The sequence below is a fragment of the Squalius cephalus genome (assembly GCF_949319135.1).
Source record: "Squalius cephalus genome assembly, chromosome: 10".
Lineage (NCBI taxonomy): Eukaryota > Metazoa > Chordata > Actinopteri > Cypriniformes > Leuciscidae > Squalius > Squalius cephalus.
Genome location: NC_137131.1, coordinates 36,353,134 through 36,377,883, shown reverse-complemented (window position 1 = coordinate 36,377,883; position 24,750 = coordinate 36,353,134). Strand labels below are relative to the sequence as shown.

At 35.8% G+C, this 24,750-nt stretch overlaps 3 protein-coding genes across 4 annotated transcripts in view; 2 read left to right on the top strand and 1 right to left on the bottom strand.

Annotated features, from left to right (window-relative positions):
- The window catches only part of pcnt (pericentrin), a 67,202-nt gene extending 64,708 nt beyond the window's left edge, over positions 1-2,494 (bottom strand). For both annotated transcript variants that reach the window (XM_079883760.1, XM_079883761.1), the window contains exon 1: positions 2,260-2,494. In XM_079883760.1, the coding sequence (XP_079739886.1) occupies positions 2,260-2,307 (48 nt within the window). In that variant the 5' untranslated portion in view covers positions 2,308-2,494. The remainder of the gene's footprint in view (positions 1-2,259) is intronic.
- A 1,218-nt stretch (positions 2,495-3,712) lies between these two features.
- cUnh21orf58 (chromosome Un C21orf58 homolog) lies at positions 3,713-9,418 on the top strand. Its single transcript, XM_079884328.1, has 9 exons — positions 3,713-3,875; positions 4,029-4,086; positions 6,119-6,192; positions 6,537-6,719; positions 6,942-7,053; positions 7,966-8,102; positions 8,202-8,386; positions 9,002-9,051; positions 9,166-9,418. Exons 1-8 carry the CDS (start codon positions 3,822-3,824, stop codon positions 9,048-9,050), a joined length of 852 nt encoding a protein of 283 aa, XP_079740454.1. The 5' UTR covers positions 3,713-3,821; the 3' UTR covers position 9,051; positions 9,166-9,418.
- Positions 9,419-9,798: 380 nt separating this feature from the next.
- Positions 9,799-20,538, top strand: senp2 (SUMO specific peptidase 2). The gene is made up of 17 exons (XM_079882673.1): positions 9,799-10,320; positions 10,816-10,871; positions 10,991-11,097; positions 11,198-11,276; positions 11,479-11,563; positions 12,403-12,559; positions 12,641-12,747; positions 12,826-12,914; positions 13,106-13,163; positions 13,258-13,336; positions 14,498-14,647; positions 17,120-17,251; positions 17,737-17,943; positions 18,186-18,265; positions 18,452-18,536; positions 19,524-19,619; positions 19,712-20,538. Exons 1-17 carry the CDS (start codon positions 10,157-10,159, stop codon positions 19,775-19,777), a joined length of 1,797 nt encoding a protein of 598 aa, XP_079738799.1. The 5' UTR covers positions 9,799-10,156; the 3' UTR covers positions 19,778-20,538.
- Positions 20,539-24,750: the final 4,212 nt, after the last annotated feature.

The window sequence follows — 24,750 nt, the reverse complement described above, 5'->3', positions numbered from 1 at the left end:
CAAAAGCCGTGATTGGTTGATCCTACAAGTTTGATGAAAATGAACTTTTGGTGATAATGAGCAAAGGATGTACCCTCAAATCAATAAACATAATTATACACTCTAATCTTATGCAGACTGTAATTGTAAATAATATTTCACATTCAAGAAAATATCTGGAAAATGAATAGTAATCTGTAGGGGTTATAGCCTAACATTAGAATCTAAAATATGTGAAAACTTAAGCTCATTACACCCTGTTCAAATAATGATTCGTGTCTTATTTGCTCATATTAATATCCTAGCTGGCATATTTTGTACTTTCACTCCCATATGGACCCCATTGAAAACAAGATGGCCTATCTCAAGGGGCTGTCCTTAATGAAGTAGAAATTGCAACGTTACAACTCAGTGTGGTCTTAACGAGGGTAACACGGCTCAGCTTTTATCAATGTCTGTGATTGCTGGCTGGTCTATTTAAGAAGGCTTGTTAACAAATATCCTACAAACACATAAAATGGAGAAAAAAAGGAATGTCATCCAGTGTTTGCAGGACATCTCTCCTGCCCCCTCAGTTGGCCATTTTGTGCAGCTGCTTAGGGGAACTCCTAAGCCACTAAAAGTCCTCTTCCCTGCTCTTAGCAGATCTCGCCTTAGGAGCCCTTTTAAGCGCTAGGAATCTTGAGGAATAGCTTTTATATTAACTGGGATTTTCGTGTCACTTTTAGGGGAAATTCTAAGAAAACGTCATGACTCTGAGAATTTTCTTAGAATTTGGCCGCTAGGAGCCACTTTTTGCACAAAAATTCTTTAGGGATACGGGCCCAGATGACGCTTGAGAATGCAGCACTCACCTCTGATAGGGCATCTTATCTTACATTGATTATGAACGTGTAAACTTATACGTCACCAACCACTAAATAATTTGAATTGTATGTATTCAAGTTGGTTGTGAATTGTGCAAAATTAGGTTACTACAGGGATATTAGCTGGATGAGTGGATGAAAATGCTTGATTGTTTAGAAGTTGGAGTGAGTTGAATAGTACTGACAAACCAGTAAGGTAACTAAGGTTACGTCATTTTAACAATAAACTTTTAACGAGAAATACAAGCTCTTTTGTGACTAAAAATGTTGCCTAAAATTATTTGTGAATTGTGTCATTACTCAACCTCATAGTACAAAATCAGTAATGAATTTCTTTTGTGGAACACAAACGGCTGAGGACTTTTCCCTATACAATAAAAGTACATTTTGTATGTTGCACATAAAAATAAATACAACATGGGGGTGAGCAAATTATGACAATTTCAACGCATCCTTGCAGTGCTGATATTTTAATCGTGTGGTGCCTCCTACAGGTCTCTTTACAAATAACAGGTTGAATTCTTCTGTGGAATGAATAGTGTCATTCAACATCTAGTAATTCAGTCAACATCGTGTTGTTCACATCATTTGAAGCGTTTGACCTTTAAAAGCAAATTAAAAGATCGGTCTCTTCATCTCGGTTTTCCTCTCAATGCGGATAAAGCGCAGTTCCCTTAAAAGCTCTCGAGCTAAATATATACTGTAGATACCTGTGAACTGCACTGATCCTGCCTAGAGACAGAGCTGTATCAGTTTCCACTCATATTCAACAGCAAATATAGCCTAACTTTATGTGCAACTTGAAACATACAATAAGCAAATAAAGTACGTTTCCGCTACAAAGCAAGACAATTAGCATACAAAACTTCTTGTTCTTTTTTTTTACCCCAAATTCAAACAAATAAATACCCTAAGCTATATAAAGGTTTTAAAAAGTAAAAAAATAAAAATACAAATCAAAAACCTTCAAACTGAGGAACATTGTTATGAATTTGAGAACCATAGCAAATGAAAAGGTAACAGTTAGCCTAGTATACACTCAGAGGAAATGGAGTTTAATGGAGTTTAAGCCTAAATTTGTCCATTATCACTATGATATGATATTACTATAATATTCAGCACAATGGATCGTGAGACAGCTAACGTTAGGCACTGATGTGCTGACAAATAGGCTAGATTAGGGCTGATTAGTTCCTAAATGTTTTATAATAAGACATTGTGCAGCAAGAACAATATGAGTGACTGTGATATCTGTGGCTGGCAGAAATAGAAGTGGATCTCAAATGAAAGGGAAAAAGCCTTAATTAAATGTAATATCTGATGTAATTACAGACATAAACAATATCAAGGAGTATTCAAATTCATGACAAACCTAGCTATGTAAAGTTACTGCTAATGTTAGCGCGTAAGTTACCTTTGCTCGTCCGGCCTCTAATTTTCTCTGCCTTTCATCCTGATCCATCTCCTGGATCAAGGAGTTTCATGGGAATGAAGGAAACGCTCAAGTGGCGGCAAGAAGACAAAATGTTTCTGTAAAACTCTCCTAACAAATGTTTCGCAATGTTTTGTGAGTTGAGTGATTTTCCTAAGGAGTAACTGTCAGTGTAATTTTCAACATGGCCGCGAATGTGTTTATCCCCGCCCTTATCGGATTGACAGTCTGCGAGAACCAATTAGAATAAAGGACGTGAACTTGGCAGCCAATGATATTTCTTGTTGCAGAAATGCACCTGCTCCTTTTAAAACGCCCTCCTTTAAACGCATTGGGCCCGAATGGCCAATTAAAAAGCGTTTGCAAGCATGACCCCTTGATTGACAACTTCTAGAGCCTATCGCGGAGCATGATAGAGAGAAATAACATCCCCCGTAGGTTGAGAATTTGTTGTGGTACTCTCGTTTGTGCTTGCCATAGTGATTGACAAATGAGAGGCGCGGGTAAAAGCCCGGGTAAATAAGATCAACCAGTAGGTAACAAAGGCTGAATTCGGAAACGACATAAAAAAATGTCGTTTTTTTTCTTTTTCACCTCTATAATATAAGGCCTAGTCTCATAAATTACAAATGCTAGACCAATTAAATACACTTTAGATAAAATAATATTATACATATGGAATAATAAAAAAGAGAACACATATCATCATTACCTTTTATTTGGAGTATAAAGGTATAAAAATGTTGATTCCAAAAAAAATGTAATTATTATATGTATTATCTCTATTAATTATGACATATTGATAATGTTGTATTAAAGACTATAAAGAAAACGTATTTTAAATGTATAAATAACTTAACTAACTTCAATTTGTAAATGCTCAAAACACATAAAAAAAAAAACAAAGGAAGAGGTGCAAAGTTATGTTTTGAAAGATGTGAATCTTATGTGAAAAAAAAATTCTGCCTCTGTCTGAAAAGATCATTTTCACATGGTCTGTGAAAAATGTGGGCAGTGAAGGTTCAGACTAGATTAGAATATACTTTACAGTAGATCTAAATTAGTTTAGAGTTTGTTTAGAAAAAGTACAACTGCATTTAAAAAAGAATCAGTTTCATCTTTTGTAATGCATATATACAAGGAAAGTGGACAAATAAACAAGTTTGATATATTAAGACATTTTTGTATCATCAATTATTTTTATTCATTTATTAAAAGGACATAATTTCTATTATTAATTTCAAAATGGGTTATTTTGACCCCTTTATGCATTTATGTAGGTTTTGTTTGTTTATGCATTCTAAGGTTAAGTACACATTGAAATAGTTTGTTTACAATTGTAATATGTTATTACATTTACTTATTTATTTATTTAATTTAGAGCAGTCTAAGATTGGACTACCATAGCGTAAACAAGAGCCTCGGTCTGTAACTTAGCAACGTGAGGGTTGGCAAAGAGAGCAGAAATGTTTTTGACAACGGACATCTTTCTACAGCAAGCATGGACAATAACTAAATAAACTTATCTAAAAGGTGCTTTTAAAATGGCAGATTTGGTTGACCAAATAACAAGGTTGAGATTGAAAATGCTGGAAAAGGTAAGTTGGTTTGATCATGTGATAAATACTTATCTGTTATATACTGACTTGGTTGTCTTTATTTATTGTTGATAACTTTCTATCATGAGGCTAAATTGTCTATGAAGTGACTATGATGCTACATTATTATATCATCTATTTGTTCCTCTTTAGAGACTGGAGAATGAGAGAAATGACAACATTGAACGAGAGGGTTCAGCTCTTTCCACAAGTAACGTTAACGTTACACAGATAATAATGATTAGTGTGTGTGTGTGTGTGTGTGTGTGTACTTCATTATTGTGTTTTTAGAATTTTTACATTTCATGATTGAAATGATTTGTGCTTTGTCTCACTTACTAACTGACCTGGAAAAAAAGTTGCCAGTTGGGCTGGCTGATATCGTAACAAAATCATATCGAGATCGCGATAAAATTTACGGATATAACGGATATAATATGACAAGCGCGGGACATTTTTACTCGATGTGGGTTAATCTAACAGCCTGTCACACAGCAGAAACACACGCGACAAAAAACAGTGATTATGCGTGTCACTGTGTGAACGGCGGGGTTTCGTCTGATACACAAACTCATACACATGCGACGCTCACGGTATTTTCAACGTCTGCCGTCTCAATATGAGGACATAAACATATAAACTTAATCTCCACAGCTAATTGAGAGTCACTTCGCAAGCTTTTTCCTGCCTCGTTTGAGAAACACAACCGACAAATACACACTGAAACTGAAACTAAAACTGACGTGATAGTAATGATATATCTTCACGACAAACAGTCCAAATAAAAGTTCTGTTTAACTTTAAAAAAAAAAATATGACAGAAATATATCACTACTGTATACAAAAAAAATTACTTCTCAAAGTAATAATAATATTATTTCTAAGGAATATCATACACCCAAGATATTTTTCATCCATGTTTTAAATTGATACGGTTCTGTTGTGCAGCATCTTATTTGACAAAAATAAAATGTAATGTGTTGTTATTAATTGTTATATTTTCATTTGATTACATTTTCAAAGTTTGATTAAATTGTTAAAGTTTAGCTATACCAATTTGTATTGAATCCCACAGAATCCCCCCAAAAATGTAATAGAAAATACTGAATTTAGGGAAAGATAAAACTAATTCCATGATTCCCTAAATTAAAAGGTAGCTACTCTGAGTTTAAAGAGATGGTTCGGAGTAATTTCAACCTAGGGTCCTTGACCTCGAGCCAAACATTTCCCAAACTCCGTTGTAGAAACGAGGTATTGAACCTAATAAAACTCATAAAACGAGGTATTGGAAAGTTTGTAAGTACATCAGGAGTTTATTTAAATAACACTTGCCTGATGGCTTATGCTACTGCTAACCCGGACGTCGAGGTCACTTCCGTGATTTGGAAAAATCCCGTAAAAGTCCTGGCAGAAAGCGATGCATAAGCATAACGACGCCCAGTTCCATGAATGTACTAATATTTTGTTGGTAGTACCAGTTTGCATTAATTATTATTTAACACTAAGTTGTCAACACTTCGGAAAAATAATAAAAAATGCATGTTACACTACATCCCTATGCATCGCTTTCTGCCAGGACTTTTACGGGCTTTTCCCAAATCACGTAAGTGACCTCGACGTCCGGGTTAGCAGTAGCATAAGCCATCAGGCAAGTGTTATTTAAATAAACTCCTGATGTACTTACAAACTTTCCAATACCTCGTTTTATGAGTACAGAACCTATATGTACTACTGTAGAAGTTTGGTACCATTCCGGGCATTATTAGTGGGGTAATTTACGAGATATAACCTTGGATCCATTAGTGCCTGCACACGGCTGATATCTCTAAATAAGCTCTAACTTTAATAACGTTCGACCAAGGGGAAAAAAGCTTATTGGGGGGTGTTTGGCTCGAGGTAATGGTGCAAAGGACCCTAGGTTGAAATTACTCCGAACCATCCCTTTAATTGTGAACAAAAAAGTTTACTTGTTTACCTTCATTCTCAAGGTCTAACAAATATGTGGAAAGCATTTCCTTACCCATTAATGGTGATAAATATAGCCTATCGTGTGATATGGAAAAAATATTTTTGGCCAAATCGCCCAGCCCTAGTTGCAGAATGCCTGTTTTGTAGTAATTATCTCATTGGTTTATTCTAAGCCTAAATAAAACTCATCAAGGAATAAAAACAAAAGCAGACAAGGATGTTGAAAATACAGAATACAACATATATGACTAATTCCTTGTTTTTTGATGCCACAGGAAGTTATGATGGTCAGGCAGATGCATTACACAGCGCTCTGAGACGGAAGAGAAACCTCCTACAGAGACTGAGGGTATAGTGTTTCACAGAAATGATACTAAAATGATTATTCTTCACACTATAAGAAGAGTTTCTGTTAAGATGATTAAAACAAAAACAATCTTGAAGTAGTGTGGACCTAATGGGTGGAGCTCAACCTAATTTAGATTTAGGGATAGGGTAAGCTTAGGGAAGGGTGTGGCTGGACCTTCAAGCTCCACCCATTACGTCCAGAGATGGGGAGCTGAAAGTCAAGCTCCACACATTGGCTCTGCAGTATGCAGCCTCTCATCTTGAACAAAGTGTAAATATAAACTTTTTCTCACATAAATCACAAATATAAGTGTGCATTTGGGTATGTTTATGTGCATGTAACAGGAACAGCATATGATGGAGGATCTGGGAAGGCCACACACATGGGGTGGATCTCATAGGCAATATCATTATGAACCTCTTCTTGGGCCACTCCAGCCTGTGCCTCCCATCCATGTTCACCAAAGTGCACCACCTGCTCCCCTCCCTCCTCTAGTCCCTCAGCCCCCTCAAATCATTCAACACACTGTATGTAAAGTTTTCTTATCCTCCAGCTGTTACATTCTCTTTCAAGCACCTAATACTGGCCCGATCCTGCACCGAATATCTACATTTACTATTCCAGTTCATTTAAATACCTTATAGCTGTTCTAAAATACACAAGTGCATCTAAACTATTTGTGTATGTGTCCATAACAATGATATATTGCTGGCAATCCTCTAATAACTTATATTTTCTCCTTCCACAAGGTTCCTCAACAGCCAGCCACCATTATCCAGCAGTTACCACAGCAACAGCCTCTCATAGCACAAATCCCTCCCCCACAAACCTTTCCTTACAGATCAGGAAGTATTAAAGAAGGTACATATACAGATAGATACATCAAATACAGAAAAAAACAACAGTTATTGTATACTAAACCTTGTAGCATTGTATACTATAACAACAGTTATTGTATACTTATTTGTAAGTTGCTTTGGATAAAAGCGTCTGCTAAATTAATAAATGTAATTGTACTAAGCCAAAAAGTAAATAAGTAATAATAAGTTAAGTAAGTAATAGTGACTACAGGACATTTAAACTTGCTTACAGGTACTTCCCAACAAAAAGCAACTTATAAGAGAGAAAATATATTGTGCTTCAGATTATTCTTTAACAAATAAAAAGTTTTGGGGTCAGAATTAAAAACATTTATAGTAGTTTTATTTAGCAAGGACACATTAAATTGATCAAATGTGACAGTAAAGACAATTTATAATGTTCCAAAAGATTTCTATTTGAAATAAATGCTTTTCTTCAAACTTTCTGTTCATCAAAGAACCCTGAAGAAAGCTCTTCCATACTTTCAATACGTCATTAGGCAGCACAAACATTTTCAACTAATAATAAGACATGTGTCTTGCACAAAAACAGCATATCACAATGATTTCTGAATGATTTCATGTGACTGAAAACTGGAGTAATTTCCACTGAAAATGAGTTTGCCATTATGAAAAAAAAGACAATATATTGAAAAACAGTTATTTGAAATTGTAATAATATTTCACAAAATTGCTGTTTTTGACTTGTGATCAAATAAATGCAGTCTTGGTGAACAGAAAAGCATACTTTTTTTTACTAAACCCAAACTTTTGAACGGTAGTGTTTCGAGTTGCATGCCTGAAACATCAATATTCTGTATAAGAACTAAAGAAATAAATGGAGTTTAAACATCAGTTCAAGATTTAAGCTATAGGCCAAGAGTTCTTCACTTCATTATTCTCATGACAACAGATATGGTGGAGTTGATGCTCATGCAGAATGCTCAGATGCACCAGATCATCATGCACAATATGATGCTGAAGGCTCTTCCACCAATGACCGTGTCCCCAGGAGGAAACACACATCACACAGCCTCACATTCAGGGCAGGTAACCATCAGGGAATGTTGTGCTCAATATACATAAAGTTGATATGTGTTCATTTCACAATGTAGAATTAAGTTACAATGCTAATTTGATGTTGTTCAGGAACTTCATTCAGCAGTGAGAGAAGGGGCTGTCCATCATCATCATCACTACGGCTCCCATGGACCACCTCTCCCTCCAATTGGCTACTCTGTTTGGCCCTCTATGATGTCAGCAGGACAAGGCGGGACTTATCAGCCAACAATGCAGCATGTGATTGGTCCTGTAACTCTGCCTCCTTTAAACACGTAAGAGTCAACAGTGTAACAATATCAATAAATAATAATAAAATACATTTAAAAATGAATCAGAAATTCTTTGGGAACAGTTGCTTGTAAGTTTTGTCTCTATACTTTATAAGATGTTTGGCCGGTTTCATTAACTGCTTAGACTAGTCTTATAAGTATGTCATCTAATTTTTTTTCTTTAAGACTGGTCATATCGTTTGTAAAGTCAGTTACATAAAACCATATCGGTCTAATTTGAATCAGAAAAAGAAGACTTGATTTCTCCTTGGCTAACTGCTAGTTGGTCAGACTAGTTCTTAAGACTCAGTCTTAGTGACTGTGTTTATGCAACTGGCCCCTGCAGGACCTTAACTCAACTTTATCATTTACAAAACCTGGTGTTGTTTACATATGTTTTTCATACATATATGAATGCAGTGAGATGTTTCACATACTGAGTGTACAGTACAAATGTTTTGTCCAGAAACATAAAAATCAATACATCATTTTAAAATTAGCCTCATCGTTAGTTATGGGTGTTTTGAGGTACTTTTGGTTTAAAACATTCACTTGTCAGTTGTTGTGAATCATATAGGCCTAATATAGCTACTCATGCTAACTTATTTTGCCTTGAAGAATGGGAATTGATGCAGTGAACTCCAGGAGGACTCCACTTGGTCTCTGAGGTAAACATAAAGTAATACCCATTTCTCTATATTTATATTATTATATTATATATTTTTTCTCTCCAAGATATTAGAAGACAGTTTAATATTTTATTTCGTCTTTCCTTTTTCCAGCCAAATTGCCAAGTGCAAACGGATCCTGCCTCATCTTCAGAGACAGATAACACATTGACATAAATGTTTTTTTATATATATATTTAATTTACAATATTCAATACAGCTGGCATTTTGTTTTTCCTAGGGATTTATTTTTGTGATTTTAATTTTGTTATAATAAATGATGGATTCATTAAACATTATTACAGTGATATTTTAAAAGAGCTTCAACTGTGTTACTCAGCTTAATAAAAATGTTTAAGTCACTGGTATGTAGTTGTTGTGGCTGTTCTGCCATTCAACCACTGATCTATATAGAATGATATGATATATGAATGTCATTATATAGATCAGTGCATACAACACACTTCTAAAAAGAACAGTTCCTGTCTTTGCAGTGTAGTCATACTAGTGTTACTTGTTGTCATACAGTCAGTACAGTGTGCTTGCGCAACACAAAGATTAACCCCATAAGTCTGGCTAACTGAGGGTGTCATGTCAAGTGATGCTGTTTAAAGTACTACACACACACGCCTTCTCTGCTGTAAAAGGTTTAACAGAGATAGAACATTCAACAGGTAAAAGCACATCCACTCGATATTTTTCTTCCGCTTTGAGACATGTGATGCTCAGTGTCGCATCTGATTGGTTGCATTCCTTTTTTTTTTTTTTTTCTTGGTTCCATTCCTTGTCCCGCCAAATGTTTAGCAATACAGCTAATCGTTTATCAGTTATTTAATCAAACATTCAAGGAATATACGGATAAAAAAAGGAGTAATTAAATTATGTGCCGGTTTTAATAAAACATCGTTTCGTTAGTGATGGAACGTCAATCTCAGTGGATAGTGGGAGGGCCCCGCGGTTGACAAATAAGTGACGCAGTAAGCGTAACTGCTACGGAAGGCTATTGAAACACATGAGGGGGTCCGTTTCTTGGCTCCAAAATCTTTAGTATAGAGACCTGGCACTAACAAACGAAACAGAGTCTTATTCATCGTGGTGGTTTGTGATGTATGAATGGATAGTTGACGGATTATCGTCGCTGTTCGTGCCCTTTTCTGGTGAGAAATCCGCAGCCTGGCCTAGTGAGCACGGTAACGGTGTAGCAAGAGCCGCGGGCACAGACTCCCAGCGGCAGGAGAACAGCAGGCCCGCCAAACGCAACTATCAAAGGTGTAGTATTAGTCTTTTGTATTCCTCATTTCTGAATGAACCGAATTTGTATTGGTTTCTATTTTTGGTAACACGCAGTTTGCTTGCTTTGTTCTGGCTGCTGTTAGTTTGTGTCTTGTTCATTTAATTTACATGAACAATAGGCAGTGTAGTATTAGCAGTTGTCTATTAGGGGCAGGAATCAGTCAAATGTAAACAATTCATCAATAGACAATCTATTCACAGCAAACAACTTAATTTATGGACTATTTGTCGTAATTGGTCTTCTTACAGGTTTGGTTGTCATTCAATGAATCTTGTAGATCATTTTTATTGTGTCTTTATGTTAGTCTTTATTTTGTTGATCCATATGAATAAAAGTGTATGTTCTTTGCTAAGGGATATTGTATGTTTGCTAGTGGTTCTGAGGCTTAGTGGGTATTATTTGAAAGTTTTTTTTTTTTTTTGTCTTAATCCGTCTGATGCACTGACTTGAAGTGTTCTTCTGGGTTTCAGTGTGTACTCTGCTGATGGTGTGCCAGAATATCCAGAGGTCAAAAGAGCAAGACATGGTAAATATTTAGACCATATCTGCCATGTAAACAACAGTGCCTAATGCAACTTCACTGAACATTTCTCACTTACCTACTATCAAGATTTCCCCCCAAAATATATCATTGTCTGTCAACAGATGTGATCATTAGGGTTGTCAAGAAGACTTTTGCAGGGATTGCTGGGCTGTTCCGTTCGAGACACCGCAGGAAGGATGAACATGAAAAGCAGAAAGGCTTTACGCAGGTATGTTTGTATAATCACCACTAAGCACTTGCAAAAACATGCATTGTTTGCCTTGGTTTCATGCACATTGTCTTGTTTCTTGTGCTTGTTGGTGCCTCAGGTTGGCAAGGTTGCCTTTATGGGTATTGATGACATATACAGCAACAGCCTGAGTTCATGGAGTGAGATTGACGGAATGGGTGAGTGTGACCTACCAGCGTGTCGCTGTGATCTGTGAAATTTTCTACATATAGAGGCAACCTGAAAAAAATGTATCACAGTTTATATAAAATTAATTAATAAAATCATACTGTCCCCAAACATTTAAACGATAGCACATAAAGCGTATTTCATACTTGCATACAGTCTGTCAGTTTTGTAATGATTTCAATCTCTATTTAGATAAACAGATTGAAATGGGACTTAAAAATAAAGAAAGGACAGCATCCAATGTCCACCACAATGTCCAGGCTTTACGTAAACCTGAGTAAGTATCATTTAGTCCATTTTTGAAGTGTTTCTCAATTTTAAGCTTTTTTTTTTTGTCTTCTCAAATTTAGTTTTTATTATCTGCCACCATTTTAAAGATTATCTTTCCTGATGAAATGAATATCCAGTTGTAATGGTTTATCATTTTTACCGGTACATGATTAAAGGGGAGATTGAAAACTTCTATTCATATAAAAAGAGTAGGGTTGTGAAAAGATTAATCGTGATTAACCGCATCCAAAATAAAAGTTTGTGTTTACATAATAAATGTGTGTGTACTGTGTATCATTATTTTGTATATATAAATACACACACATGCATGTATTTATTTAAGAAATATTTGCATGTATATACTGTATATATTTAAATATAATTTATATTAAATATAAATATTTGTATATATAAATAACACATTTTTCTTAAATATATACATGCAAGTGTGTGTATTTATAAAATAATGATACACAGACAGTACACACACATTTATTATGTAAACACAAACTTTTATTTTGGATGCGATTAATCTTTTCACAGCCCTAAAAAAGAGCCTAATTTTTCTAAATATTCCCACATCCTATGATGTACAGAATATGGGTGTTATTCAGCCAAACAATAAACACTCAGCAATTATGAATAAACATGCATAATAGAAACAATAAGAAGCATTCATGAAAGATGAACCTTACCTAGGCTACCATGTGCTAACAGAAGTATCAAAACAAGGCTTGAGATACATACTTCTGCTTTATAACTGTAAACCATATTCTGGAAGGTTGATACTAAAATGATTTGTCCTTTATATGTTCTGTAACATTCTGTATTTATCTCCTTGTGCAGTGGAGCAATGCTGTACAAGGGAAGCCAGGACAGAGGCAGGGAGATGCGCAGATCCCTGAAGCTAGTGCCGTCTTGCACCACCCACGGGCTGAGCACAAGACCGCCTGAGATGGAGCACCCGAGCCGCACGCACAAACCTTGCCTGACCGTGGAGGAGGTAGGAAACCTCAATCTTGATGTACTGGGAAGCTTGGTGCGTCAATGTCTTTGAATTCCTGAGCGTTTCTATTTCGAGTAGGCATTGAGAGAGAGCGATCGAGAGCATTACAGGAAGCTAGTAGAGATGGCTTCGGAGAAATACTCAAAGAGCAAACCATTACCATTTGGACGGATGAAGCCTCCAATGTAAGTCCTTAGAACACTTTTGAAATCATTGTAGCTTTGCTGGAGAAAATTAATGCTATGTTTATTAAAATCTTTTAGCTCAAATTTCCCTCTTGATGGACACAAGGCTAATGGACACACATCCCACAGTTACACTACTGATGTGAGCAGACCTGCTCCAGTAAGAGGTGAGCTTAATTAACAGCTAATATACACCCAGCAGTGTGAGCCCCATCCCAAATGAGTGTTGATGATAACGTTACCCTAATAAACTGCTTTTCTTCTCTGCTGTTTCCCTATATGAAATGGTTTTACCCTTTTAATGAAGAGATTCCATTATATTTTTTACAATCAAATACAATTTTCTGTTTGCCTTCAGCCCTCCCTAACATGTCTGTGTGGCGGGAGCCAGTATCACTGATGCAGACTAAAGACAGGTAACATTTTAACATGTTGCATAAACATTATTGATTATAAATGCATATCTGCATTTATTGATTCAAATTTCTTTAATTATTAAATCTGCTATAGAACAATAGATGTTAATCGAAGCACACCAGGAAGTGATGTCAAGCAACGAGCCTTGGATAATCAAACTGCAAGAAAAATCGTAAGTGCATCCGTGTATCTTCCGATTATTTGTTTTTTTTATTTAGTATTGAAAGCAATATTTTTTGAAAATTGTTCAAAACATTTTTTGTTCAAAAGTAGAAAATGAATAAACAGGTTACATATTCAATCTCTGCATGTGGACGGGAATGAAACACCCCTTTCTGCTGATTGGTCAACCATGCAGTCATCAGTTGTTCCTCAGTTCCACACAACAGTACGGATTCTTAAAGCAGCAGATGATTATGATTCTATTGATGTTTGGTTGACTAATCAGCAAAAAGGGGTGTTTCATTCCAGTCCACATGTAGAGATTGAATATTCAAGCTGTTTATACAATTTCTTAGCCTGGTAATACCAAACTCTGCTACTTCGCTTTGCTTCGTAGACCGAGTCTGGAAGGGCATAATAGAAAAGTGTTTTCTTTCTCGCGGGGGGGCGCTTGTTTGAAGTTTAAAATTATTGGTTACCCGTAAGCCAATCACATAACGTTTGGTTATGGCGTGTGTTATGCGCATGCTCAGCCGCATCTAACTTCCACTGTAAACACATGTATGATGCGAAAACAAAACCATCGAGCGAAATACCGGAGTGAACATGGCTGTGAACGACTTTTGCAGATTATGTGAAGTAAATCTACGCATCCACGGTACAATCAGTGTCTATGTCGTCACGGCTCTCAGCCCGCCCTCTGTTCGTTGATTGGCCGGCTGTTTTCAGGCCGGAGGAAAACGGAAAGCTATTACGCTGTCTCAGACTGAGTACAGAAGCGAAATGAAATTGAGCGGAAGTACGAAGTCTGACGTAGTCAGGCTAACAATTTCTACCCCTGAATATAAAAACAAAAAATCAAGCTGAATTCTTGGTGCTGGTTTTTTTTTTTTTTTTTTTTTTTTTCATTTTTCTGCTTTCAATATTAAATCAAAAAAGGAATGTTTGGAAGATAAATGATTTCAGTGTCTTATTCATGTCATGCAAGTGTTGCTGTAGTGTCTACAAATGAAATTTGGAAATTTAAAAAAATGTATTAAAGTCAATAAATGCTTTTTGAAAACAGTGTTATGTAGCTGTAATTTGATCACATTTCAAAGCAATATTGTATTTAATGTCGTCGTATAGTCGTTTTATAAGTGTAGTTCTGTTTTCCTCACCCTCTCTCTAGCCTGTAGACGTGGATCTGTCAGCTGAGGTTGAAGCCAGGTTGAATCTTAAGGAGAAAGACGCCACTGCAGGACCCTTGCTACCATCCAGATCTGAACTGATTACAGATTCAGTAAGGCGCAGTGAGGAGGAGTTTCCCAGACTGACCAAGGTTAGTGTTTTTAAAAGAAAATCCTGCCCTTTATAAATGTTGTTATACCTCTCTGTCTGATTGTTGAATTTTTTTTTTTTATTATTATTTTTTTTTATATATATATATATATATATATATATATATATATATATATATATATATATATATATATATATATATAACAGTGTTCAGGACATATTTTGAACATGCATAAACATATTTCTTTGTTAATTAGAATTTGGTGAAATTCTGATTAATAATGTCTAACAAATGTGTTAACCTGATTGCTATAAATTTCTAGTTTCTAAAAATTCTAACATATCCATTGTAACAGAATAATTATTTTTAATCTGTGCATGTACAAGCAAAAGTAATTTTGGGTGCTATTTATGATAGTAAATAGAATATTTATGTATATATTTTATATGTAAGGAATAATTGACGACAGGCCGTTGAATTATTAGAAAAATAATGCACACCCGAGGTGGTAATGCGGTCACGACGCGAAGCGGAGTGGCCGTTCACCTCGGGTGTGCATTATTTTTCTAATAATTCAACGGCCTGAAGTCAATTATTCCGCTTATACTACAGTTACCACACCTCGAAACATTGTTCAGATTATGTATTTCAAGACGTTTGTAAAGTTTTTGTCATTAAAACGCTCTTGTATGTAGGACTAATTTCTTACGCATCTAGTCCAATGCCTCCGTTGCTAATTCCAAAACGTCATTTTAGAGTTAGTAACGGAGGTTTGAGCCACTGATAGCAGACTAATGCTGGAGACACACGACTAGCTGACACATTCTCTGACTGTTTTCATCGCAGCAGATTTTAAACACCGACTTTGAACACAGACTGAACGCGCGTTTGGGCATTATCAGTCATAAGTATCAAATTGCATTCATAACCGGCCTTAAAGTGTGTCCCCGGCTTTATGCAGTTATTAATGCAGTTATTAGAGAGAGATGTTGCAATAATGAGACAGAAAAGCATGTGCATCAGTATTATTAGCCTATTTATTTATTAATTTAATTGGTTTTAATTAATTCGGTCATTCTTTTTTTTTCTTTTTTTTTTTCATTGACCGATGACAGTAGACTATAGCCAAATAAATGAAACACAAAGCCCTTTTAACAAGTGGGCCTATAAATAATTATTTATTTATTATTATCTGCAATAAAAATCCGTACTGCAGGACTATCCATTTATTTAGCCTATATTCAGTTTAGTTTTCTATTGATTATAATATAGACAGGACTATATACTTTATTTATTAAAATTAAACTGCATGTTTCTATTGATTGTGAAGCTAGACATTAAAAATTCCAGATCAAGCGCATGGGGCTAAATGCTTTTTATTGTTATGAATTGTATCCTATTTTCCGTTATTACCGTTAACTACGCGAAGTGATATGGAACTGTAATGTGGTCAAGACCTGCCTGGAACTACTTTAGCCGTGCGTTTCCCTGAAAATAATGCACACCTTAGAACGTTCGTCAACCAATCAGATTCAAGCATTCAACGGCCCTGTAGTATAAATTTATTTAAAGCAAGCCTTTAAAAGAAATTAGCATTAATCAGTTTACATATGAGTGAATGTAGCAGTGTCATGACTTTTAACTTAAAATTTGCAGTTAATTGCAATTAAAGGGTATGTTCACCCAAAAAGGACATTTCTGTCATTACTCACCCTCATGTCGTTCCAAACCCATAAGACCTTCGTTCATCTTCAGAACCAAAAATATATTTTTGATGAAATCCGTGAGCTTTCTGACCCCTGATAGACTGCAGTGTTATTACCACTTTCAAGGCCCAGAATGGTAGTAAATAGTAAATACATCGTCAAAATAGTAATAATGTAACTACAGTGGAAGCAACGAGAATACTTTTTGTGCGCAAGAAAACAAATAAAAAATAACGACTTTATTCAACAATTTCTTCTCTTCCCTGTCAGTCTCTGATGCTGTTCACATTGTAAACAGTGCAGCGCTTCCGGCTTCTATGTCAGAAAGCTGGCTCAGTTTTGGCCGGCTCCTGCGTCAGCATCACACGCTTGTATCGTGGTGCTCACATGAACAGCATTCAGCATTTTTGTTTTGTTTTTTGCCCAAAAAACGTATTCTCGTTGCTTCAATTAATGATAGATATTTCAATTTTGGGTGAACTAACCCTTTAATGAATTAAATTAAATTTCTGGTCTCATTTCATTACTGCGCGATTAAATTGCTGACAATAAATTACAAAAGCAAACATCTCCAATAAGAGAATTGTGGGGGAAAGATTTGTTTGGGTAGCTTTGAGTGCCATGTAAACAGGGATATTCCAATATCTGATGTGTAAACCCTTTTTTTTTTTTTCGGAATAAAGGCTTTATCAGAAAATAGACCTTAACTGAACAATGATGTGCATGCAAATTCTCAGTTTTGTTTCACTGTCACATTGGTTCCTTCTTGATTGAGTCTCATTTTTGTCTGTGTATCATGTAACAGGAGATGCAGCAGGAAGTGAGTGCTGCTCTTGCTCAGAGTGATCCAAACCTGGTTCTGTGCAGTGCTTTCAAACTGCGTATCACACAGAGGGATCTGGCAACCCTGCAAGAAGGCAGCTGGCTCAACGATGAGGTAGTGTCATTTCAAAAGACTTTTATTAGGAATGCACCATATATTGGTAACTTGACGGTTATCAGCTGATAATGGATATTTAGTTCTGTGTTCTCATTTTTCCCCCTCTATTTTTACAATACTTTTGCCATCATCTAATGTTCGCCAAAACTTAAAAACAGTAGTAAATTGATTAAACTGTTCTAAATTAATTTGTTAAATGTAATCTTTAGCAAATTTTAGAATCAATATTCTAGAATGTAGCCTATATTCTTACATTTTAAATGTATTTATTGCATTTAATAGCATTTTTTATTTTATTTTTCATTTAGGCAAAATAGTATATAATTTATTCAGCCAATTAACATTTTTTTTTTTTTCATTTAAAAATTTTTTTTTTTTTTTTTTTCAGACCTGACCTCTAACATAACAAATAATGATACACAATAATCTGAAAGTTCTTATGAAACATTACCTTTGATTAAACGTAACCCTGTCGCTCTCAGGTGATCAACTTCTACATGAATCTCGTGATGTCCCGCAGTGAGCAGGAAGTAGGAGCCAGGAAGGTCTACTCTTTCAGTACTTTCCTCTTTCCCAAGTTACATGGCGGTGGACATGCTTCAGTACGGCGCTGGACTAAGGCTGTAGACCTCTTCCTGTATGACATCATTCTGGTCCCTCTTCACCTGGGTGTTCACTGGTCCCTTGCTGTGAGTATTTAACCATACCTATCATGGGTTCAAACATTAGAAACCCTTATATTAACAGTAGCAGTCTTTTGCGTCACAATGAAAACGACACACAAGCTTTCACTGTTTGGTGCCTGATGAATAGTTTTACAGGACTGTTGATTGGCTGGTTGATTTGAATATTTTATTAGCTTTTATTTAATTTGTGTCTGAGTGATGACGTTTAGATTTGTGTGTAATGTTTCCTCCTTTTTCCACGGTAGGTTGTTGACTTAAAAACGAAATCTGTACTATCTTACGACTCCATGGGTCAACGGCATGATGACATCTGCAACATGATTCTGTAAGTGATAATGTTGTGGAGCGTTATACTTCACTGCTTATATTTTTAAGACAAGCATTTTGCAGTTAAAATGAGTAATTGTGCTGATGAGGTTAAATGTATCCATGTTAAAGTTTGTGCTCCTAGTTTGTTTTTCACAGGTGACTACACATTTATATTAACCTAATGACTGCATCTGTCTATCAGGCTTTATCTGAAAGAAGAGTTCAAGGTGAAAAAGGGAAAAGATTTGGACATGTCAAAGTGGACCTTGAGCAGTTTACGACCTTCTGTAAGCAGTTGTATAATTACATAATATTAATTAATTTTATTAAATCCTATAAGAAGATTGTAAGGGTGTGTTCACACTTGGCAAGTTTAGTTTGATTAAAATGAACTGGAACAATTGCTCTGTTAGTGCAGTTATTGCTGTTTAAAACCTGGTGCGCACCCAACAAGCAGACTGAGACCCCTGAAAAGGTGCGTCTCAGTCCGCCTCCAAGCGAACTGTGGCGCGGTTCAACTGATATAGGAACGGGACCAAAGACATCTAAACAAACCAAAAATGGTGTGATGTAACAAGATGTGACCCTAAAAAGGACAGAATGCTCAAGCATTGGATCTTCACGGCGTAGGATCTGCATTGCCTATCAGTTCAGTACAGCCATCGGAAACGGCATCTCCTTGCAGCAGATCTTCATTTGTGTAAAATTGAAGAATTCCTGGTGCTGTTTTGACTTCTTTACACATTGCATAAGCTCTTTGTGAATTCTCAGCTAGTAAACATGCCATAAGTAGAAAGCAATGTAAAAATGACAGTGTTACCGCTATGTGAACCAGGACTAAATGTATTATTTTCTTTTTTGGTCTGGACCAAAAGAACCAAGAGAACCCAAACTACAAGTTTGAACACACCTGTCAGCATGACTGAGAAATTTTATTTTAAAGTTTTTACTTAAATATTACCAAAATTCAAAATGAATTTAATATTATTTTAGGGTAAAAGTAACAAGACCTCAGTGATCACATTTTTTAATCAATGTTGTCACATCAGTCCACAAGAGGGTGCAACAAATAAATTTGTTATAAAGTTATTGTTTGCAGACATCATGTTCAAGTCTGCATTCAGTTTTATGTGTTTGCCAAACACTGTTTTTGCACTCAAATGCAACCCATATTCAGAGTTCAAAAGTTTAATTTGACAGCTGTAGAAGTGTTTTTCATTCTGGGTCAGGAATGAAACTTGCACTATAAGCTCAGTTCTAATTATTGTTTGTAGGAGATCCCTCAGCAGAAGAATGGTAGTGATTGTGGTGTGTTCGTATGCAAATATGCTGACTATATCTCCAGAGGACGCAACCTCAAATTCAGACAGGTACTGCTTATTTACACCCACACAATTACTTGTATATACTTGCGTATAATTATTGCAGAATTATATTTACTATTTATTCTTTCTCTCTCTAGAATCATATGCCGTATTTCAGGAAAGTTATGATCTGGGAGATCCTCAACCAAAAGCTGCTGCAGTAGGAGTGTTGGGAATGTCGTACTGACTGAATCAGATTGACCAAAGCACAGGACCATTATATGTCTGTCCCTCCTGCTCTTTTCTAGAGACTTTTGGCTTTATATTGGCCTGTTGCAAAATTCCACCCAATTCCTTTAACAGACTGGATTGCTGGTTCTCGGACAGTTTTGTTTGCACAAATAACCAACCCCTGCTGTATTAATCCAAACACTAGAAGCGCAAATATGGTTCAAGGAGCAGAACACTGGACTGGGGTGTGAATAGATTTGAGCAGATGGAAGCCTCGTTAGCAGTTGTTTTTGTGAGGCTGGAATCGTTTCATTCCAAGAATGTAGTCTTATCGCCCCCTACTGGTTATACTGTGAGCAGTTCCCAACTCACAGAAGTAGCTGTTGTTGTTACAATGGGGGGGTTAAAACAAAATGAACTTTATTCTCAGTAAGCTTTCAGAGTTTCTTAGCATGGGGATGTTTTAGCATTAACATATATCTTTTTACATTCTATTTGGATTAATAAGGAATAATAAATATATTTATTTAGTTTGAATGATATTCAGTTATGTCAGCTTAGTATGTCAAGACTTGTGTTTAAAAACCAACAATCGTACCCATTAGTCTCAGAGCATCTTACTAGCAAGGTTTAATGTGCATGACGATGATGGTACTTGCACTGAAAGCAACAGTATTCAGTGGATCTGTTTTGTTTCTTTTGTGTCTCTACACAGTCCTGGCCTCCAAGTGCCTTGATCCGGGTGCATTTCATAGTTGAAAGCCGTAAAATAGAAATGTTGAAGATTTTGGCTTTACACCTCTTGCTGGAGCATCCAACATGCTTGTTTTGTGTGTGTGGGGAAGCAACAGAGCTTAACACAATTAAAAACCAGAGCTAGATGATGGGGAGGGGGAATGCATTGGTCTCATTTTTCTGATTCTAAATGCTATATTCATAATCCCAATGGCTGTATTAGACATTCTTATTGAACTGGAACTGTGGAGCAGTGAAGTTGTGCCAAACTGACATTTCTGTGGTTAATTTCTGCAATATTCCTCTCTCATCCAGTAATACAGGATCAAAAAGTGCTTTAATTCTGACTTGAAGTGTAAAAGAAGAAAAAAGGTCTATATTTATTTGTTCGTATGTGGCTCTTCTGATTTAGTTTGAGCTTGAGTGCATATCCTGAAGTGGAATTGTTTGTGAGAATGGAGAGCGTTTCGATTGGCAGTGAGTGAGTTCTGATGCAAGCTTTAATATAGAAAATGAAAAGGCCCCACTGCATATGAACTGTTTTTGTCATTAATGCAGAGTGTTGGTACTTATTTTTGTAAGTAATAAAGAAGTGAAAAAGAAACATGTCGTCTGTCTTAGTCACACTCTAATGCAGCAAGTAAGGTCAAATTCCTGTCACAAGAAGTCAATACAACTGCAACATAATTCAGAAGATCTTCTAATAGTTGCTACTGTTTTGTTTAATTGGTAATCAAAGCACCATATGCAGTGAAAGAACTGTATTAATGTTTTGATTTTCAATTTAGTTGCGTATGTTGAGCTAATGCTGTCTTACAGGTGTCATTTTTGTTCACTCTTGTTCCACATGGATGCATACATTTACTTTTATTTTGTTGCTAAAAGATTTCTATTTCAAGTAAATGCTGCTCTTTTATCCAGTTTCCACACAATTAGTAAGCAACTGTTTTCAACATTAATAAGAAATGTTTCTTGAGCCAGATCAGTAAATTAGAATGATTTCTGAAGGATCATGTGACTGGAGTATTGATGCTGAAAATTCAATCACCAGAATACATTACATTTTAAAATATATATGAACAGAAAACAGATATGTTAACTTGTAATAATGTTTGACAATATTACTGTTTTTCTTGTATTTTTAATCAAATAAAGCATCCTTAGTGAGCAGAAAAGACTTCCAAAAACATTTTAAAAATCATACCGACTCCAAACTTTCATTTATGTTTATTTAATAGTATAATATTCACTTTAAAATTTTAAATCTTTTTTTAATTATTATTATTGTAAACATTGTAAACAGATATGGACAGGCAGCACATGAGTTTGTGGAGGCAGTCTTTTTATGTGTGCTATACAATCAACAGTTTAAGGTGGCCTATATGTTTTTCCCATCCATTACATGATTCTAACCAGTAGGGCAACCAGGTGTCAAATAAGCACACAAATGTAACCTTGCACTATCCTTGCCCTCACTTCACACACTATCTGGAAACAGTTCCATGGTGTAATGTTCACAGGAGACAACTGTCAGTGATGCACTTCCTGCTCTGCCATCACGTGATCTACAGGCTAATTTATTGATAGTCCTGAATTATTTAGACGGCCCAGTGTGTTCGAAAACACAGCAGATGGTCTTTACGTGATGAAACTAATATCTGCCCTAGCTTTTTGCCCTAACGTATCTCTTTTCTTGCCCATTTGTATCTGGATGGGTAAGAAGCGCCATTTCAAAACTGATATAAATTAACGTTACTGACTACATGTAAACAATACAATACATAATTTAGCACCAGGTTTTGTGTCTAAGATCAGTCTCTTTTCGTTTGTATTATTAATATACTGTATTATATGTTTTTCTGTCTTACAATTATGAAACTCAAAATGTTTCAGTATAGATAATTATTGGTCCCACTTTATATTAAGTATCTGTAAGTACTATGTACTAACATTTAAATTAATAATTCGATACAATGCAGTTATTACATGTTTTTACATTGTATTATATTTTAAAAATACCTGTATGTAATTACCTCTGTAATTAAATTCAGTAATTACATCTATAATTACACTGTTGACCCTCCCCTTACACCTTAACCCACCCATACCACCAAACCTGCCCATAACCTTACCAGTATCCCACCGCAATAGCAGTCAAAGTGTTTTGCAATGTAACATGAACACAATAAGTACATGTACCTAACACTTCATTTTTTTATGTAAATACACAGTAGTTAAAGACATACAGTTAAAAATAAATGTTCCAAAAGGGCGTTTCTGCAGCAATGCCAAAGAGGAACCATTTTTGGGTCCCCAAAGAACCTTTCAGTAAACATTTTTTATATTATTATTATGGTGAAAACCTTTTTAATAATCGTAGTGTACATTTACATGACAACGATGTACTAAAAATGGAAGCGTTTTTTTGCGTACAGGCGTTCCCCGTTCACACGGATATGTGAAAATCATTAAAAATACTGTATTATGCATGCCAGGCCAGTAGTTGGCGATGTAACTTTGCAAAGAAAGCACACCGTCTATAGACTGAATACGTAATACACGTGTATGACATTAACGTTCTCCAGAGATGGTCGGTTCAAGGCTCTACCATTGGAAAAACCGCAATGGCTAACTTAAATTACGTGTGCCTTGATAATCAAACACATTACAGCCTTGACGTCATTGAATTTCGTTCAGAGTTGTGCGACAGTTAATCACTGTTTGCGAATACCATAGAAATAAATGAGAAGTGCCATAAAATCATACCTGTTGCACAACTGTCCGTGACTTCTCTTATAAAACAGCATTTTTTTGGGTGTAAACTCTAAAAATAGATCAATCCAAAATGAATGTTTTAGAGCAAACATGTTGAAGATTAGCCAATGGGCATCGATAAGCTATTTCCTCACAAAAGCGATTTATTTAGCATAGTGAAGCCTCTCCTCCATTGACATCCATTAAAAAAAAACGGCTTCTTGTCTCCTTCCCTGAGTACTGCAGCATTAGCAGGCATTAAGCTTTTTACGGCTAAGGTTTCAGGCTTGCCTTCAAATGGCTTTGCCTTTTTCACAAATTCGTGTTTTTGTAGTTTACATAGAGAAGATAACGGTATAATTTTCAACAAATTTCCCATTTCAAAAGTTTCCGTTTTCAGGCCCCCAAAACACCGTTGTCATGTAAATGAATGGCCAAAATGCTTAAAGGAGAACTCCGGTCAATTTTAACATTGAGCTCATTTTTTTGTCAATTTGGAGTGCTGTCAATACAGAGAACAATGACAAAAATCGGTGTTGCCTACACCGTGTTATCCTCTTTTTAAAATTTGCACCCTGTTGACTTCAATGGGGCAATATTTAAACCTGCTTTTAGCCTCTTAACATCCTTGATGTGTCATTACAAGTGCACAGGTCATGTGAGTGATTCCTTCAGAGTGAACACGAGTGAATCTGACTGCAGTAGATGTGAAGGAAATGGATAAAAATGATGTTATTTAAGCCAGCGCAAATACCTGTATTTACGCGCGTGATCATAGGTAACTAAACCTATGCGCGTGAACTCGACAATCGACTACTTTGGACTTCAACCGAAAACAGGATGTAAATACAGGTATTTGCGCTGGCTTAAATAACATCATTTTTATCCATTTCCTTCACATCTACTGCAGTCAGATTCACCGTGTTCACTCTGAAGGAATCACTCACATGACCTGTGCACTTGTAATGACACATCAAGGATGTTAAGAGGCTAAAAGCAGGTTTAAATATTGCCCCATTGAAGTCAACAGGGTGCAAATTTTAAAAAGAGGATAACACGGTGTAGGCAACACCGATTTTTGTCATTGTTCTCTGTATTGACAGCACTCCAAATTGACAAAAAAATGAGCTCAATGTTAAAATTGACCGGAGTTCTCCTTTAAGAGGTTTTCTGGGGGGGTTTTGTTGTTGAAAATTGTGTCATGTAAACGCCCCCTAAAGAACTGCTTTTCCACTATAAAGAACCTTTTGTGCAATGGAAAGGTTCCTTGGATGTTAAAGATTCTATATGGAACATATAGATGCCTATAAAGAATGTAATGTAAAATGTGACCTAATTATTATTTAACAATTAAGATGCAATGGGTATAATAATATCCTCTGAGTTTGTGACAAAACAAGGAAAAAATATATAAACCATTAAACTAATCACGTAATAAATAATCAGATTGAGGTCAAACTCTTTCGAATTTGTTGGT

What these genes read in the sequence shown, in the direction of transcription:
- senp2 (XM_079882673.1), top strand. Translation starts at nt 10,157, where the DNA reads ATGTATGAATGGATAGTTGACGGATTATCGTCGCTGTTCGTGCCCTTT. An exon ending in CTGATGCAGACTAAAGACAG is followed by an intron (nt 13,164 to 13,257) that starts GTAACATTTTAA and finishes AATCTGCTATAG; the next exon opens with AACAATAGATGTTAATCGAA. An exon ending in GCAGCTGGCTCAACGATGAG is followed by an intron (nt 17,252 to 17,736) that starts GTAGTGTCATTT and finishes TGTCGCTCTCAG; the next exon opens with GTGATCAACTTCTACATGAA.
- cUnh21orf58 (XM_079884328.1), top strand. Translation starts at nt 3,822, where the DNA reads ATGGCAGATTTGGTTGACCAAATAACAAGGTTGAGATTGAAAATGCTG. An exon ending in GATTGAAAATGCTGGAAAAG is followed by an intron (nt 3,876 to 4,028) that starts GTAAGTTGGTTT and finishes GTTCCTCTTTAG; the next exon opens with AGACTGGAGAATGAGAGAAA. An exon ending in CAGCCTCACATTCAGGGCAG is followed by an intron (nt 8,103 to 8,201) that starts GTAACCATCAGG and finishes GATGTTGTTCAG; the next exon opens with GAACTTCATTCAGCAGTGAG.